Genomic DNA, 20,361 nt, shown 5'->3' on the forward strand with positions numbered 1-20,361 from the left:
TAGTGGTGTCAACTAGATCGTGGGGGTTAATAGCTAATCAAACAACAAAATGCTAAAAGAGTTGAAAATTTAAATATGAAAAACAAAACTTGCATTTGCCTGATTAAGAGTAAGAGGAAAATGTCACCACCTCAAGGATAGATTAGTAAATATGGTAGTAGTTAGTTTACTTGCAGCCATTTTATTGTACTCTAGGTTGTTGTTCATGTTTGTACTTTTCAGTTAACAGCCTATAAATAGGCTAGAGTAGGCAGATAATGTTTGTTTTAAATGATAATTGAACTTGTTTCTCTCTCAACTTCTTGTTCTCTCTTGTTTCCTTCTGATCTCTCTCATTTTCTCTATTCTGACTGCATTTCTCTCTCTAATCTTGCTATTATCTCCCTCTCTTTGTTTAATTCGCCCTCCATTTTTGTTCTATCTTTCCCGGTTCCTACCAAATTCCTCAGTAATTTCCTATTCAACCCTTGGGAAAACTTTAGGTTCGTGGCAAATGGTATCAGAGCTGATTGTTCATCGACTGTGATTTAGGTGAACTCGTAGCAATTTGGTTCGAATGTCTGAATTCCGACTGCTATCTAAACTGGCGATTCTTGGCTATTGATAGGTACACGAGCAACGTTTTCGATCAGATTCTGAGGAATCAAAGGATAGGTCATAACCAAGAGAGCAAAGCAACTCTCGGTTTGAAATTGAGAAGCGAAGTAGGGTCAGGCGGTTTCTGGTGGAAATCTTGGCGAATTCAATTAGCAGGTTCAGGTGAGAAGGAAGGACCGATCGGAAGCAAATCTGGAACGATCGCTAAACATTAGGGAGTGTGATTCAATCTAGAGGAATTCCTAGCTGTTTGACCTAGGTGATCATTAGTCGTAAGTCACAGAAGCTGATTATATGTTGCCAACTTGGAGGTGATCGGTTATCGTGAGGTTGTTCCTCTACTATTAATTGAATCAACACTGAGCGTTCTCCGATGAGCTAGATTAGAGCTAATATGTCATCGGGAGTTGCCCTTGCAAGAACTTGGATTAGAATCGACTCTCTCAATTCCTTAGGAGATTGCAATAGAGCATTTCCTTTGTCGTTGACTCCTTCTACTCCAGTTAATTGAGGTCTAGAATCAAAGGCGAAGCTGATCTAGATCTCGGTGGATTTCGTTTCTGGGTGACTTCCTGAAGTAGTGGTTGAGGCGGATCCGAGTTGCGTTTGCTGAATTGAGGGTTAGGCGAGCATTGGAAGCAGTTAGGCTGTTACAACGGTGAATTTTCAAGGAATTGAATTGTGAAGATGGCCAAAGGACTTCTTGAAAGTGCACAGGCATTTGGGAAAACATTCAAGGAAGAATGTGTTCTAATAGGAAAAGGAATCAAGGACCTCAATAGAAAGCTTGATGACTTTTTGATTCTATTTTCACAGAAATTTCAGGTTAGTTATTTGACTGAATGTTTTTCTAAGGATTATTCTGCTTCCTTAAATTGGATTGGATATGAGAGTTGCAACGAAAGTTCGATAAACTAAAACAAGAAGGCTCTGTAATGGATTACAAGGTTAGGTTTGAGGAATTGCTATCATGGATGCTCAATTCCCATCCGACCTTAAATGAATCTTACTTTGTGTTGAAATTTATTAATGGTATTAATGATGCGTTGAGACCTACTGTGAAAATGATGCTCCCTGCCACAGTAGAACAAGTGGCTGAGAAGGTGAAGGCTGCAAGAATTGGCACTGGAAGCCACTTACAGGAAGCATGGGCTACAGCTGAAGAGCTATCTTAAGAGTAGCCAACAATTGCAAATCAAGTAGAGCAGGAATTTGAGAAAAAATTAGAATTGGATTGGGCAATTGTAGCTAAAGACTCCAGGAAGAAAGAGAGATTGGACAAGGATATCAGTGAGGATCACATTTTATATTTGCAGGAAGTTGATGAAGTAGCATTGGAAGATGAGGATGGCGATAAAGACAGCTTCCATGCCGTTGATGAGAGATAGGCAGTTGACAAGGACTTGGATCAGGGAGAGAAGCTGGAGGCTGAGGGCAGGGATGGTTCCTTGATCAATGTCAAAACCAATTGCAACTTCCCAGCTGAGAGTCACTTCTCCCCTTCGGTTATGATTGGTCTCAATTTCAACAATTGAGACCAATTGACCTCGTTGGAATGCTTTGCTTCTTCATACTAAACACACATTGCAACTGAAGGGAATTGATAGTATGGCAGTACGAGCAAAAAATAAATTTTTCAGTGTGTATCAGATACATAGCGGAATATAATATAGACACCATACATAAATTGGGTATTTAAGCAACATGTATATTTCAACTCTAAAAATATAAATGAAACCATACTTGCTAATCGATGTAAGGTTGGGTTACAAAAATAATTTATGTACTGAGACCGTGTTCACCTCACGCTGTGGTGGTCCTAGTTTGTCCACACCTAGTATGTAGTCTGACACCGTTTTGGTCACCTCTTTCTGTGCTAGACACAAAGCTTCCACGTATCACTGGTACCCATGCTTCAAAATTTTATGCGTGACCTTCACACGTAAAATTTATGGCAGTAATAGAATTTTTAGAGGAAGTAGAGGAAAAAGAAGAGGAAGAAGAAGACGCGCGAGAGAGGCAGAAGACCCTCTGCCTTTCTTATTAAATTTTTCCTCTCTCTTAATCATTCTTTCTCTCTCCTCCATAATTCTTCGTCTCTCAATCCAATTTCAACACCCACAATCACTCCAAATTATTTCAATTATGAAATTAATTATTAAGCTATGAACTGTGCATTTAATTATTAAGATATGCACTATGCATTTAAATATTCAATTATTGGTAGTTGGGGCCTAGGGGTCAACTTTTAATCAACCTTTCTTATTAAATTTTTCCTCTCTCTTAATCATTCTTTCTCTCTCCTCCGTAATTCTTCAGTCTCTCAATCCAATTTCAACACCCACAATCACTCCAAATTATTTCAATTATGAAATTAATTATTAAGCTATGCATTGTGCGTTTAATTATTAAGCTATGCACTATGCATTTAAATATTCAATTATTGGTAGCTGGGGGCCTAGGGGTTAACTTTTGACCAACAACTTCCAGAGACATTTCGGGCGCATGACGTCGATACCAAACACAACACTATATGGTGTGTGACTTTTTATGTTCACTACCCGCTAGCAATCAGATAACATCGAAATCCTTTTCGATATCAATCAACTCTTTGACCTATCACCGGAACTTCTTTAAATCCCGATGACGTTCCGAGAGTTTTTGAATAGTGCCTAGCAGCGGTTCAAGACAATATAGGTGGCAGTGAAGTTTTACTTCAAGTGAAACTATTATAGTTGACGATTACCATGTACTATAATCTTTCCATTACCTAACGTCTTGATTTAATGAGAGCCATGGAGTGACAAACTCACAAACTCAATAACTGTGTGTCAGACCTCATTAATGTGACTAAATGACACCTCAGGAAATATCTTTCTTGACTTTCAATCTGCCCTACCCAGGAACTCTCCCGTCACATCAATAGTTGATCACATAGGATGTTCATTGCATCAAATACTGACGAGGGCGACAGATCCTATTCTTAACACCCGTCTCCATATATTAGTAATACGGAACTGCATAGATGAACGTTCTTACCTCCCAATTAGATGGTTAAGTTCATTAGCAAATCTCACATACCAATACACAAAACAACTGTGCTGATTTAAGTCTAAGGATCAACACACCATCGTAAGCTAATGACTCTACCATTATCCACCATGTCATGTGGTCATCACATTCGATTGATTGTTTCCCAACGACCACCCATAAGTCTACTAGCGACATTTGATGTCATATTGCGTGTGACACACCACCCTCCCATCGGTATTCTATATTGAACGAGATAGTAATTCCTGTACTAGTCTATACTTGATTAATCAGAGTTCCCATACAAAGAATCTAAGGATTAGGAATAATTTAAGAAGTTCTGTTATTAGAGAATCTTGCCACACAGTCTCAATACTTTGAGAATAAGATTCTCAAATAGAAGATCTAGTGACTCATTCATATAATTGATTGGAGAAAAATATGAATGAAGAAAATCTTCTCTTTTATTAATTTATACAAAAATACAATGAATGCATAAATAACAAACCCACTAGATGTCATCCAAATCTAGCATTAGGGCACACAACACTAACAATCTCCCACTTGCACTAATGTTGATTTACATCACATGTACATCTGGCAGTGTTTGAAAACTCGGCCTAGGCGGCGCCGAGGCGCTAGGCGGACACAGACCGCCACGATTATGGCCTAATCGGCCCCCTTAGGCGCCGGCCCGGCTAATCGGTACCGGGCGGCGCCTAGTCGGCCAAGGCGGCCGCCTAACCGCGTGAACCGCCTGGCCGATTATGGTTTTTGTTTCCCCTTACCTTGTCGATTTCCCCTTCTTTCTCTTGCACACCACCGCCGGCTGTCTTTTGTCGAGTCGCCGTCGCCGCTTGCCCTTTCTGTAAAAGCCTCTCTCGTCGCACGCCGCTGCCGTCTCTTGCGGAGTCGCCATCACCGCTTTCTATTTTTGTTAGCCTTTTCGTCTCACGCTGCCGCCGCCACTGCCGACCTTCATTCCACTCTGCCTTCCAGCTCTCTCTCTCGTCTTCCTCACTCCTCACCCTGCGGTAAGCAATAAGCAATAAGCAATAAGCAAGCAGAACGCTTGCTGCTTGTTGTTGCCTTGCCTTTTTTTTCTTTTTGTTAGTTAATTTATTACTTACGTTAATATTTATTAATGTGTGAATTTGTTATTTAAATATTTATTATTGTTTTAAATATTTTAATATTTATAACTTGTGAGCAAATAAGTTAAATGTTATTTATATTTTAATATTTGTTAATGTTATTTAATATTTATAACAACTTCTTGTTGCTGCATCTTGCTATTGTTGGTTCTTGGCAAACAATAATTTATTTTCTCAAATTTAATTTCATTATTTCACTTGTTTCAACTTTAATTTACTTAAAAATAACATCAAAATGTTTAAAAAAAATAAAAATTTCTAGGCCCTGCTTAGTCCCCGCCTAGGCGCTAGGCTCCAGTTGGGCACCCAACTAACGCCTAGCGCGTTTTAGAACATTGACATCTGGTGTGTCACCATCGACAGGAATCAGATACCCATTTTCTCAAGATGTCGATCTAACTATGACTAAGCCATAGTTTTGGTGAGTGTTTTAGCTACATTATCTATTGAATCTATTCTCTACAGCTGCACATTCCCTTGTGCTATAATTTCTCGGATTAAATGAAAATGACGTTCAATGTGTTTGGACTTCTTATGAGATCTGGGTTCCTTCGCCTGCGCGATAGCTCCATTGTTGTCACAATACAAAGATACTGGTGACAGAATGGCCGGAACCATATCAACCTTTGAAAGAAACTTCCGGATTCAAATAGCTTCCTTAGCAGCATCACATGCTGCAACATACTCGGCTTCTGTAGTTAAATTCACTATGATTGCATGCTTGGAACTTTTTCAACTCACAACACCACCATTAAGGAGATATAGAAAACCAGACGTTGATTTGCGATTATCAATATTCGATTTAAAATCCGAATCAATGAATCCATCGACATGGAAATTACCTCCTCCATAAATCAGTAGCATATATTTAGTCATTCGCATATAATTCAGAATATGCTTCACTGCGATGCAGTGACTATCACTGGGATCAGACTAATATCAACTTACAACACTCACAACGTATGCAATATCTGGCCTCGTATATATCATCGCATACATAAAACTCTCAATTGCTGAAGTATAAGGTACCTTACTTATACGATCACTCTTTTCAGGAGTATTAGGGACATCTCCTTAGAGAAATGAACTCCAATCTGGACAGACAATTGCCCCATTTTGGAATTCAACATGCTAAACCTCTTTAGCATATTTTCTATGTACAAGTTTTGGGAGAGACCTATCAATTTCCGGACTCTATCTCTATAAAGTCTAATCCCCAAAATATAGGTAGCATCTCCTAGATCATTCATGGAGAACATTCTAGACAATCAGGCTTTTGTAGACATCATTATGTCCACACTGTTATGCATAATTAGAATATCATTCACATACAAGACTAGGAACACAATGTTGATCCCAGTAGCCTTCTTTTATATACATGGTTCATCCGGATTTCTCAAGAAACTAAACCCTTTGATTTCATGACCAAAACGGATGTTTCAACTCGATGCTTGTTTTAGACCATATATTGATCTCTTCAGTAAACACACCTGATGTGGATCGGTGGACTCAAATTCACTCAACTGTTTCATATAGATATTTTCTTCAAAAAAATCCATTCAGAAAATCTGTCTTGATGTCCATCTGCTGGATCTCATAGTTATAGTAAGTAGCTATAGCTAACATCATCCTAATGGACTTAAGTATCGCGACAGGTGAGAAAGTCTCGTCATAGTCAATACCTTGACGTTGACGATAGTTCTTTGCCACCAACCGAGCTTTATAGGTTGAAACCTATCAATTTGAATCGATCTTTCTCTTAAAGATCCATTTACACTCTAACATGAATAATTCCCTCAGGTGGATCTATCAAGACCCAAACCTAATTGGGGTACATAGACTCTTATCTAAAATTCCATAGCTATTTGCCATTTCGAGGCATCGATATCAGATATCGCCTCCTCATAGGTGGTAGGACAACTAATTTGTCACTGTCCCCATACAAGAATAATTCATGTATCTCTTTTATCGATAAATCATACCATTGATTCGGAGGATAGGCACTCTACCAGACCTACGAGGAACCTGTGGATGATCTCTTTGGCTTGATTCACCATGCTCAATAATTTGATCAAGTATTTGTGGAACAAAAGACCCGTTTTCTGCCAAATCTATTTTCTTTCCCAAACCACTCTCCTGGATGAACTCTTCTTCCAAGAAGATGATATGCCTAGCGACCACAACTCTTAGGTCAGTTGGAAAATAGATGTAATACTCTAAACTATCTTTAAAATATCCCACAAAACAACCATTTTCAGATCTAGGATCCAACTTCTCTGTTCTCAACCTTTTCGTAAAAATTGGACAGCCCCAAATCCTAATATGTTTAGGACTTAGGAGGTTTCCCAACCCATATTTTATATGGTGTAGTTGAAACAGATTTAGTTGGTACTCGATTTATCAGATAAATTACGGTAAGAATAACATAACCCCACAATGAAATAGGCAAATCTGTGTAGTTCTGATTCCTATATTCAGCTACACCATTCAACTATGGTGTATGAGGAGTCAACTGTGAAATTATACCACAAGTTTTGAGATAATCAATAAACTCAATACTCAATTATTCACCCCTTTGATCTGATTGAACAATTTTAATACTCTTTCCTTTTTGGTTTTTTACTTCAGTCTTGAATTTTTTGAACTTTTCAAATACTTCAGACTTGTACTTCATTAAATACATGTAAGCATACTGTGATAAATTATCAGTAAAAGTTACAAAATAGATATAACCATCTTGAGCCATAACTTTTATGGGCCCACATACATTTGAATGTATTAACCTTAATAGTTTAGTAACCGTTTCCCCTTGTCTAACAAAATGAGACTTAGTCATTTTCTCGAAAATACATGACTCACAAGTTGACTTGGGTTTAGCACGCAAATCACATATAAGACCTTGAGGAGCTAACTTCATAATCCTATTCTTGTTGATATGACCCAGCCTAAGGTGTCACAACTGTTTGGGATTAATCTGATTACCTCGAGAATGCTTCCCTTTTAATGTGGTATTAGGTCTAGTAACTATTTGCTAACTATATTCACATGCATGTGTTTCTAGGAAATATAGACTGTTTATCATCACAGTTTTGCCCGCACACACATTATCAAACAAAATATGACATATATTATATGCAAAAGAAAATGTATAACCGTAACGTACAAGTTGTGGAATAGAAACATCATTCCGAATCAAATTTGGTATATGTAAACAGTCATATAAAACCAATACATGCCCAGAAGGTAAAGATACAAAAATAGTCCTTATGGTTGATGCAATAACGCTGGCCCCATTGCTAACTTTCAAAACCACCTCGCGCTTTCCAGGCGCTCTACTTCAACTGAAATCCTATGTAGACAAACAAATATGAAAAGTAACGCCAGAATCCGAAATCCAAGAAATAGGGTATTGACCAATCGAAAGATCAGTTTCAATAACACATATAGAAGGAAAAATACCTTGACCTTCTGAGCGCTTTCCCTTAAAGCTGCTAAGATAGTTTTGACAGTTCCTTTTCCAGTGTCCCTTTTGACAACAAAAGTAACAATTATCCTTACCCTAAACCTAATAGCATTGAAGGGAATCGATAGTATGGCGGTACAAGCAAAAAATAAATTTTTTACCATATATCAAATACACGAAGCGGAATATAATATACACAACGTGTAGCGCGAGTGTGAAGAAAACACACCAAAATAAACCCTTGAAAGAGCAAATTTCAATAGCCGAAGCTTGGCTTTCAAGAAGATGCAAAAACAAAACTGTTTTGCTAAGAAAAACCAAATAGGTTGTTGAAATTTGATTAATAAAAACTTGATTACAATCTCTAGATCCTAGGTATATTTATAGTGTTTGGCTAATCCAAATCCATCTAATATTTGGAAAACAAAATCCAACTAGAATTCTAATAGAAATAAATCCTAAATAAAAGTCAACTAGAATCCTAATAAAAATAAAACTCTAATCAAACATGAAGTAGAATCCTAAATCAAGTAGAAACATGAAATAGAATCCTAAATCAAGTAGAAATATAAAATAGAATCCTAAATCAAGTAGAATTCTAAAACTTAAGAAGTATTAAAATAACATTATGGCACTACTATTTTGGTGATGCTATTCCGGTTTAATTGGGTCAGCCTTGGGCCGAATTTTGATTGGTGACCGCATCATTCACCTTCACTTGAGAAAAAATTCGACCTCGAATTTTGATCCTGTTTGGACAAATCCACATCCGATAAGTACGAAGAGAGATTAGCCACTTTGAATGTTTAGAAATACCCATATGATTAGGCAAATCCACAACATAAGCATTGTCATTGGTTTTCTTTGGAATCTTGTAAGGACCATACTTCTTGAACTTGTTCTGCTTTCCTGCTAGAATTTGTTCCTTCTTCAAGAATATTATGACTTCATCTCCCACCTCAAATACCTTGTGCTTCCTATGCTTGTCAGTCGTCGCCTTATATTTCTTATTTGTGCAACTTTTGCGTGACATCTTCCTGAACCGCTTGAACTTTTCTGCTAAGGGAACATGAGCAAAGACATTCCTCCCCTTCTTAGCCATATCAGCATTGGCATGGGTCCAATCATCGCCATGTTTGTTGCCTTCTGCCTCCATTGCATTATTACTGTTAGATTGAGGACGTTGAACCTTCCATCTTGAGCGCTTCTCTAATCTAGTAGATCTTATTGCCTTCGATTCAACCATGTCAAATCTTGAATAAACTGTAGAAGGATTTGCTGCCATGACCTCCATCTCCTTTACAGTAGCAAGTCGATCAGAGGAAACACCACCATCATTGGGTTGCGAAGCAATGCTTGAGCCATCGGGATTGGAAAATACCTCAGTATGAGTCAATAACCTTGGAGTTTCTATCATGTTAGCAACATAAATCAGACCTGAGTTTGCAAACGTTGAGGTTGCTGGGACAACATAATCTTCGAAATCAAGCTCCACTTTAGAAGCTTTGGTTTGATTCTTTTCCACTATGGGTAACAAAGTATAACGCACACTTTCTTTCTCAAACTGATATGTGTTCTTCCTACCCGAGTGCGTAGCATCCACATCAAATTGCCAAGGCCTCCCAAATAAAATATGGCAAGCATCCATATCAACAATATCACAATAGACTTCGTCGGAGTACTTACCAATAGAGAAAGGCACCCTGCAACGTTCATCCACATGTATGCCACCAACTTCTTTGATCCATCCAATCATGTAAGGGCTTGGATGTTTTTTAGGAGTTAACTGCATCTTTGCCACCACGTCTCTTTCTATGATGTTCTCCTGACTTCCACTATCAATAATCAATTCAAAGATTTTTCCTTTCACCGTACACCTCGTGCGAAAAAGCTTATGCCGTTGAGTAGTATCTTCATTCTTTTGAGATAGCATTAACTTCCTTACTACACAGGTATATTGCCCATGTCCATAATCTTCTTCGTCATACTATGATTATGAGATTTGACAAATGAACGCCAAAATGGCTTTTCTGAACATATTTCTTGAAGAAGAGATCTATACGGAACAACCGAGTCGATTTGAGTCCGCTGATCCATGTTAAGTGTGTTTGCTAAAGAGATCAATATATGGTCTGCATAGAATAAATTCAACGGACAATGTAGCTGTCTCACTCACCCAAGCTATGACTCAGTCACAACTAAGGTTTCGCGTATCACCAGTGCCCGCGTCTCAGAATTATACGTGTGACCTTCACACGTATAATTTATGGCAGTATTAGAATTTACAGAAGAAGTAGAGGAAGAAGAAGAAAAAGAAAAAAAAAAGATATTACATGCTAACCCCTTCTCTAGATATCACGTGCTTCAAATACTCCACTTCCTTCTTAGCAAATAGGCACTTGGACATTTTGATATACAATCGATTGGATTTAAGGATCTCAAAAGCTATCCTTAGGTGGGTTAGGTGTGCTTTCAGGTTCAAGCTATAGATAAGTATGTCATTAAAAAATACTAGGATGAACTTTATTAGGTAGGGTGCAAATAATTGGTTCATCAGGGCTTGGAAGGTGTCAGGGGCATTACTCAATCCAAACGACATGACTAGGAATTCATATAGGCTTTGATGGGTACAAAAAGCTTTTTCATGAACGTCATTAGGGTGCATTCTAATATGATTGTACCCTAATCTCAAGTCTAGCTTGAAAAGGATAGTGGCTCCATGTAGTTCATCCATCAAATCCTTTATGATAGGGATTGGAAATTTGTTTTTGATGGTGAGGGTGTTTAACTGGTGGTAGTTTATACAGAACCTCTAGGTACCATCCTTTGTCGTGGCCAAAAGAACTAGTGAGACAAAGGGTCTTTGGCGCTAGGCTGTATAATAGAAGATGCTACCATCTGTTTGACTTATCTTTTAATTTCAAATTTTTGTATAGGTGGATATCGATAGGGCCATATATTCACTAGTTCAGAGTTAGATTCGAGGGGAATGGAGTGGTCCAAGGCTTGGGTAGGTGGTAATGAAGTAGGTTAAGCAAACAAATCCTTAAATTCAATCAAGAGTAAATTTAGGGTGTCCAGATTAGTTACCTCATTGTGGGGTAATTTTGCTTCTGTCTCCTCCTCCTTTGCTTTTTCCCTTTCTGTGCACTTTCTTCTTCCACCTCCATTGCTTGGATGGAGAATAATTAGGAGATTTGTACTTTCCTTTTTTCAACATTTTCTGTAGCTTTTTTCCTAAGCTGAGCTTACATTCCCCTGCCTCTAGGCTTCCCATCAATGTTAGCTTCCTCCTTGCAATATCAACTATCACCTCTAGCTTATTAAAATTGAATGTTAGAGGGTTAACCGTCCTCATCCAATCAACCCCTAATACGATGTTACATCTCCCCAGCTCTGAGATCCTTAGGTCCATCAAAAATTCTTGGGCATGACCCATTTGAAATCAGCACATTTATAATGGTTATACATACGATTTTCATTTACCACTGTAATTGATAAAGGCGTTGTGGCTGTCAGCTTACACATTAGATTAGTGGCAATGGCTTCATTCAAGAAGCTGTGGGCGCTGCCACTGTCTATTAAAACCATCAACCTCCTCTTTCTTGATTGCCCCTTTACCTTGATGATCTTTCATGCAGGGCCCCCTTCAATCCATGGAAGGAGATCTCCCCTCCCTTGTCTTTAACCTTTGCTTCCTCTAGGGGATCAGTTACTTCCTCCACAATCTCCTCTTCCTCCTCTTCTTTCTCTTCTTCCATTCCTTTCGTCTTCAGCAATTGTCTCTTGCATTGATAATCGGGGCTGTAACGGTCACCACATCTATAGTGGAGTCCCAACTATCTTATCTGCTCCATTGTGGTCCCCTTAGCCACATAAGTATTGATCTTAGGAGGCCTAAACATAACCCCTATACTTTTCCCCTTCAAAGTCATCCCCACAGTTGGTTGGGAGTTTGAATTTGACTTAGGCCACGACTTATTCTTCCCAAATATAGCCTCCAATGTCAACTCCTGCAACCAGGCCTTCTTCGTGGCTTGCCTTACCATGGTAGGCATCTTCATCTTTACCATCGATCAGAGCTCACCCCTTAACCGCTCACAAAATTTGACACAATGTATTGCTCAGTCAAGGATGGCTGAGCATTCCACATCAATTCTCTCAATTCTTCAACTTATCTAAGTATTCGGTCACCGTTTCCACTTGTTTCAGCATTTTTAATTCTTCAATCACGTCAGGCATGTTCTCCCCAAATCTCACACAATTCCTCTGCGAACTCACTTCACTCATGGTACCAGGAATCATCCGTATCATTGAGATAGGTCGCTGCCATGGTTACCTTCTGCCCTTCCACAACATTGTATAGTTGAAAGAATCACTCACCTGCGGATCCACCACCTAGGCTTGAATCCATCGAACATGGAGATCTCCAATTGTGGCATCGGGGTATGCCTATTAGTGTGGGAAGTAATTCCTCTTACCTTAACTCCCGTGTCCTCTTCTGATGGCTCCGTTGGCTCTTCCATCCTTGAGGATCGTGGAAGGATTCCATGGTCGGAATGGCTAGGATCAGTGAATGATAGGGGTGGAAATTCAAGCGACAGCTTGAATTGAGGTAGAGAGGACATCATGTTGAACATGCTATTAATCCTCTACTCGTATTGCTCAATTGTCTCTCGGTGTTTCTCCAATTCACATTGCATCCCTTCCCGCAAAGCGATCTGTTCTTCTCTTCCACGAGTGACCGCCTCGTGTGTTTGGTTCATCCCAAACTCCAACACCTCCATTTGTGTCTCCAATTGCTTCAAACGAGTACCTTCTGCCATTGCTTCTACACCGCTAAATCACCTCAATTGCTTGATCTGATCATCGCCTTCGTCGTCGAGGATCACCAACTCTAATACCAAAATGATAAATCTTGAATATGAGACTTATACAATTCTAGAAATATAGTAGCCGCACGAATTTGAATTGTGAGAGAGAGAATTTGGAAGGAGGGAGAATTGAGCGAGAGAATAGGAAGGAAAGAAATTTAGAGGGAAAGAATTTTGTGCTATTTCATTTCATAATTCCCATCCTCATAGATCAGCCTTTTTTATAGGTAGTCTGTTAGTTATAACCGAGAATGTACAAGTGGTTATAGTGCTAACTACTTGAGTACTACTGCCCTTTATTGGTTGGTTTAAGCTAATTACAAACTTACCCCTGTTACCCCATTAGGGTCGTGACAACCATTCTCTTTATTTTTCCTTTGCAACAAATGTATGATTCTTTTTGTTATCTAATAATTCTTTTTGGAAAAAAATTATGTACAAAAAATTGTATTCAAAACGTGAGAACTCAATTGTCTGGAAAATTATGTCGGTGAGTTTAGCAAGTTTTCTTATGTTTTCGAGGAAATTGTTACACCCTAGTTCTTACATGAGAAAGCAATGGATGAATGAGTGATTTAAGAAGGAAGCATGGCTTAGGAGTCAACTAAGAGTTGACTTAGGGCATCGATTGAAAAGGTTACCCTGTTAGTGGCTTCAGTGAACCCAAAGTTAACATTGACATTGATTGGGGAAGTGGTAATCTACTGGTGCCCACAATTGACCTTAAGTCAACTGCAGGGATCATCTGTCAACTTGATTGAAAAGACTACTAAATAATTTATAAGTGAAGGATCAATTTTGAAGGCCATTTTGGGGGAACCAAATGAATAACCTCGGAAACCTTTTTTGAATATGTTGTAGCCCACTTCTAGATGGGATCGGTTGCAGGAATTCTAACTTGGACATAACTTGTTACTAATGAATTCTTGCTTGCTGATTATTTATATCTATGATCAGTGTTATTAAAGGCGCACCTTGGGGCCCTAAAATGCTTTTAGGCTGGCGCAAACCATCAAGGTGTGCCTAGGCCCAAGCTGCCTTGGCTTAGGCTTGCCTGGGCTTTTTTAACTATTTTTTAGGATTTTTATTTTATTGTTTCTTACTTTATTTAATTTTTTACTATTTAGGATTTAAATTTATTGTTTCACCTACAAAATTGACAATGAGTAAAATGGCTATTAGTTCAAATGCTCCAATTGAATTTGAACTAGATGAAGATAGAGAGGGAGATGATGTGGAAGAAGATATTAGAGATGATGGTTTTAATGATGAAAATATGGAAATGTTTGATCTTGATGATGAGGATGATTTTTAGATTATTTAAAATGTATAATTTGTTAATCTCGATTAAGATTTAAGACTTATAAATTGTCTTAAGATTTAATTTAAGTTGACTTAAAAGACTTTTAGATTGCATCTTTTGGCATTTTTATTATTCTTTTCATTAGTATATGTTGAATTTTTTAATTTTCTTGATAACATTCTAATGAATATGTTATTAGGAGTTATGACCTATTTTATATCTTATTTTTTAACTTGGATATAATATATATATATATATATTTAGTTAGCATGTGCCTAGTTCTATCAGGCACGCGGCTCGTCTTGCGCCTTAAGCTCCAACACCTTTTTGCGCCTTAGTGTGCCTTGGGCTTTTGATAACACTATCTCTGATCATATCTTCTATACGCCTATTCAAAACATGCCTAAGAGTTTCCCAAAATTTTCTTAGTTATACTCTATGTCACAAGACTAGCCCTGGATTCCGACCAAGAATCGTGTGATGGCTCTAAGTTCGCCCACTTAGATTAGCCAACAACCCTCCGGGGTTAACTCACCAAATAAAGGAAAGCACACACAAAGAATACGGGAAAACTCCCAACCTTTTATTCAATCCGAGAATACAAAGGAAAATGGCTCGGGCTATGCTCTGTCTAAGAAGCTACCAAAAACGCCCACAAAGCCACATATAAATAGGCTACAGAAAATACAAGTGGTTATGCCTCATAACCGTCCCCACTGGATCATAGGGCCACTTGCACCACGTCTAGCAACAGTCTGTGGGCCGCACGGCTTGTCTAGCTGACACCTATCACAACTGCCTCGGCCACTCTGTGCATGCATGGCCCTCGTGTGCGTGCCTAGTGTGGACATGCTCCGCACATTGCGGGACTACCTGGGCCACGTCCCCACGTTGTTGCAACCGCTCCCGCTTGTTGGCTTTGCCACCTGCCAAGGCTCACGGATTGCCCCCGTGTCCCGCACAACTCGGCCCGCTCAGCTTGCCAGTGTGCCTGCATCCTTCGACCTGCATGGCTGCCCCGTGGCATCCGCCCCACAGCATCTGGTGCAGCCCCATCTGTGCACGCCAACCATGCCAGCTACTGCCTTGTGTGCGGGCGCCTCAGCCACAAGGCCCATTCTGCCGCACACTGTTCATCAACATGCACACTTGCTGCCACCAAGGCACGGCAGCCCTGTGCCATCCAACACTTGAGCCTTCCAATCGCTCATCACCCGCCATGACACGTCACCCTCGTGCCACAATGCTTCACCAGAGCCGGGCAAATTCCGGTGAGCTTGTCGGAGGTATTACAAACCACCCGCACCAGAAGGTTTCGACGCCCTCGTCGGAAGTGAAGACAAGTACTGCTGTATAACGTTTTCAAATTGCCACAAGGTTGTATCCCTCTCCCAACTTTCTTTCCCTACTGGAGTTCCCTTCCATCTTACCAAGTACTGTACACGCTTGTTCTTTTTGCTTGCCCCCAATGTGTGATGGTCTAGGATTGCCTCAATCTCTCTATCATGCTGCACCCGGATAGTTGGAGGGGCCCTCTTGGCCTGCACCCGACCAGGAGTGTTGTCCTCATAGTAAGGTTTCAGAAAACTCACATGGAAAGTTGGATGTATTTTGAGTCTTTCGGGTAGTAGTAATTTATACGCCACAGCACCAACTCGCTGTACCACATCAAAAGGACCATCATACCTTGGAATCAACCCACGATGCACCTTCTTATTCGTGATTTGCTTCCAAATCTGGGGAGTAAGTTTCAGCCACACCTTATCCCCTACAGCAAACTCCAAGGGTCGTCTCCCTTGATCCGCATACTTCTTCATGCGTCTAGCAGCTTTATCTAAGCTGTCTTGTGCTTCCTCAAGCATGTCCTGCAGCCTTGGCAAACCAATATGCAATTGGACACTGGCTCGCTGCATCCGTTTTGGCCACTTCATGTGGTGTCAAGGGCTACTGGCCCATTGCCAATTCAAACGGACTCCGGTCCGTAGAAGAAGACTTGTGCAGATTATAGCAGAATTGAACAACATCTAGAAGACTCACCCAATTTTTCTGACTTGCTGTCGCATAATGTCTGAGATACTCTTCCGACAACGCATTCACCCTTTCAGTCTGACCATTAGTTTGAGGATGGTTTGCTGTTGAGAATTTCAACTCCGACCCTATCATGTTGAACAACGAAATCTAGAACCTGCCTGTAAATCTTGCATCTCGGTCACTGACCACGTCTTCTGGCAACCCAAAATACTTGACCACATGCTTGAAGAAAAGCTCAGCAATGATTTCGATTTTGCATGCCTTCTGTGTAGCCACAAACACTGCATACTTCGAAAACCGATCAACCACCACCATAATCATATCCTTTCCATCCACCTTGGGAAAGCCTGTTATGAAGTCCATAAAAACCGACACCCACGGTCGTTCAGGGACTGGAAGAGGCTGCAGCAAGCCTGCTTCCCTTCTTCTCTCGGTCTTGTCTTGCTGGCACACCATGCAGGTCCTGACATAGGCCTCTATGTCATCATCCATCTTGGGCCAGTAATAGCTGCGTGCAAGCAACGCCTTCATCCTTGCTGTTCCCGGATGACCCGCCCATGTCGTGTCATGGGTCTCACGCATCAACAACTGCCGCAAACCTGCGCCACAATGCACATACAGTCGGTTCCCCTTTGCATGCAGCAAGTCGTTGCTAAGCCAATAGCGACGCACAGTGCCCTCAGCCACTTGCTGCACCAACTTTTGATACTGACTGTCAGCCTTCGACTACTCTTGAACCCAATCCAAGAATAGAGTGTTGAAGCTACTGATTGCTGCCACAATCGCCTGCACATGCTTCCTGTTCGAAGCATCAACCACCCGATTGCTGGTCCCTGCCTTGTGTTGCCACACAAAGTCATATTCCGATAAAAGTTGTTGCCAACGAGCTTGCTTGGCAGTTAACTTTTTTTGTGTTGAGAAATACGTGTTGGCCACATTATCAGTGCACACTGTAAATGTTGTCCCCAGCAAATATACACGCCACAGCTGCAAGCAGTGCACAACAGCCAGCATCTCCTTCTCATGTGCTGAGTATTGCTGCTCAACATCATTCAACTTCCGACTCTCAAATGCAACTGGATGCCCATCCTGCAACAAGACGCCACCAATGGCTCTGTCAGAAGCATCAGTATGTACCTCGAATGGTTGCTCAAAGTCAGGCAACTTTAGCACTGGTTCTGAAGCTATAGCGGCCTTCAACTCGTCAAACTCCTCTCGACATTTGGCAATCCACTGCCACGCCTTGTCCTCCTTCAAGAGATCGATCAAGGAAGCAACCTTCTTCGAGTACCCCTGGATGAATTTCCTGTAATAGTTGGCCAGACCCAGGAAAGATCTAAGTTCAGACACCTTTGTCGGAGCAGACCAATTGATTATCGCTTGCACTTTCTTGTCATCCATCTTGACACGCCCTTTGCAAACACGATGCCCCAAGAACATAATTTCTTTCCGAGCAAACTCACATTTTTCCTTCTTCACATAGAGCTGGTGTTCCCTAAGTCGTGAGAACACCTTTCTTAAGTGCATCAAATGGTCACCCAATGTCTCACTATAGATAACAATATCATCCAGATACACCACAACAAACTGATCTATATATTCATTAAGAATATCGTTCATCAGATTACAAAAGGTAGCAGGGGTGTTGGTTAAGCCAAAAGGCATCACCAAAAACTCATAAGCCCCATACCTGGTTACACACGTAGTTTTCCCCTCATCCCCCTTTGCTATTCACACTTGCCAATACCCAGCACACAAATCCAGCTTAGTGAAATAGGTGGCCCGTGCCAGCCTATCGAACAAGTCTGCAATCAGCGGAATTGGATACTTGTTTTTGATAGTCACCTTGTTGAGAGCTTTGTAGTCGACGCACATCCGAAGGGACCCGTCCTACTTCTTCTGAAAGAGCACAGGAGCTCCATAGGGTGCCTTGGATGGCTAGATCAAGCCTGCATCCAGCAAGTCCTTCAGCTGCCTCCTCAACTCTGCCAACTCAGGTGGTGCCATCCTGTAAGGTGCTTTAGCTAGGGCTCGTGCACCAGGCTGCAACTCAATCTGATGATCAGTTGGCCTCCTAGGCGGCAAGACCTTGGGTAACTCTGGTGGCATAACATCAGTGAACTCACCCAGCAAGTCTGCCACCACATCAGGGACTTCAACCCACTGATCTGGTTTCATCTCAATCATGGCTACCAGATATGTAGTTTCCCCTCTCTTCAAGCCCTGCTCAACTTGTATAGCAGAGAGCAACATGTTGCTCTTACCTGCTTTCACCAATGATCTGTCGAACATGGCTTGCTTCACAAAGCAAGGTTGCTGCTCATCAAAGAACATCACTCCGCCCAGGTGGATCATAGGTGCTACCTTTGCCCGCTTGAGAAAATTTACTCCCAAGATGACATCAAAGTCATCAAGCTGCACCACCATGAAGGGCAGCATCCCCCTCCATGGACCAACCGACACAGCCACCTCTGAAGCTAAACCCAGCACACCCTGGGTTGCTGAATTTACAGCTTTGATGCGATTCTGGCACGGCTCCACTGTTAGCCCGAGTGCCATTGCTAACCTTCTTGCCATGAAGTTATGCGAGGCCCCACTGTCCACCAGCGTATAACGATCTTCCCCATTCAGCACAATCTCCACACGAATTTAGCCACTAGCGGACGTGGCTTGGATTGCGCCAACTAACAATTGAAGGGGGCTCACCCGCACCTCCTCCTGTTCAGCAATTTCCAAGTCTTGCTTTCCCTCAGCAACCAAGGCATTAAGCCGCTCACGTTTTGGGCAGTCCTGGGCCATGTGTGGCCCATCACATATGAAGCATCCCCCAGCCTTGGGTTTCTTCATCTCACCCACTGTAGCTTTATCTTTCCCCTTGAAATTGCTCTTCTGATCTGGCCTACGATCATCCCTCTTCTTGCCTTTATCCTTGGCCTTGCCCACAACACCATCATTGACCCTCATGGCCCGCAAGTCAATAAGGGCATTCGCAGCAGCCATCGCCGAGGTCAGATCCTTCACGTCTTCTCTCCCAAGCTTTGTTTGGGCCCAGGCTTGGAGACTAGACATGAAGTTGAAGTCAATGTCCAGCATCAATGAGCTGAACTGCTTGACATAATCCAGCATAGTTCCCGTCTGCTTTAACTGCTTGAGAGCTTCACGGGCTATCTGTGACTTGTGTGAAGGCAAGAACTAAGCCTTCAACTCCGCCTTCAGTGCATCCCATGTCTTGATCCGCGGCTTGTCCTTGTCATCCGATGACACGCGGGTTTGCCACCATAGCTTGGCATCCCCCGCCAAGAACATGCTTGCTAGATCGATCTTCTCACCCTTAGGTATGCGAGCAGACTTGAAGTACTCCTCCATGTCCTATAGAAAGTTTTCCAACGTCTTTGATTCCTGCAACCCAGTGAAGGCTTTGGGCTCTGGCACCTTCAGCTTTGGTGCTGCCTCACCCGCACCAGAGGGTCCACTCAACAATGCACGTTTCAACAAGGCCACGTCCCCTTGCAAGGCAGCAATTTGATCCTTCAAAGCTGCCTCACGAGCTTCTACTTGAGCGGTAAGATCTGCCTCCAAAGAAGCCATCTTAGCAATCAAAGTCTCTTCCCACGCAACAACATGGTCTTTCCATGATGTGCAGGCATCGTCCACCAAGGCTTGCAACTCCTCTAGGGACGAGGCTGCACTTGCCACCTTCTAGGTCAGAGAAGTTTCATCAATAGGGTCCCTCTCCCCTACCTGGGCTTCCAGACGAGCAACACGGTCACGAACAGCTTCATTCCCACCACCCATTGCTTTAACCCGCTTCTTTGTATAGCTACCAACCTTTGGCTCTGATACCAACTTGTCACAAGACTAGCTCTGGATTCCGACCAAGAACCTTGTGATGGCTCTAAGTTCGCCCAC

The 20,361-nt window shown here is 41.5% G+C and overlaps 2 protein-coding genes across 4 annotated transcripts in view; one reads left to right on the forward strand and one right to left on the reverse strand.

Annotated features, from left to right (window-relative positions):
* The window catches only part of LOC127797356 (uncharacterized), a 57,476-nt gene extending 46,843 nt beyond the window's left edge, over nt 1-10,633 (reverse strand). The window contains exon 1 of the mRNA XM_052330194.1: nt 8,957-10,633. Within this exon, the coding sequence (XP_052186154.1) occupies nt 8,957-10,177 (1,221 nt within the window). The 5' untranslated portion in view covers nt 10,178-10,633. The remainder of the gene's footprint in view (nt 1-8,956) is intronic.
* LOC127797339 (branchpoint-bridging protein) overlaps nt 1-20,361 on the forward strand; it is a 77,601-nt gene that overhangs the window by 52,300 nt on the left and 4,940 nt on the right. The window lies entirely within an intron of this gene.

Source organism: Diospyros lotus, chromosome 1 (assembly GCF_014633365.1).
Source record: "Diospyros lotus cultivar Yz01 chromosome 1, ASM1463336v1, whole genome shotgun sequence".
NCBI lineage: Eukaryota > Viridiplantae > Streptophyta > Magnoliopsida > Ericales > Ebenaceae > Diospyros > Diospyros lotus.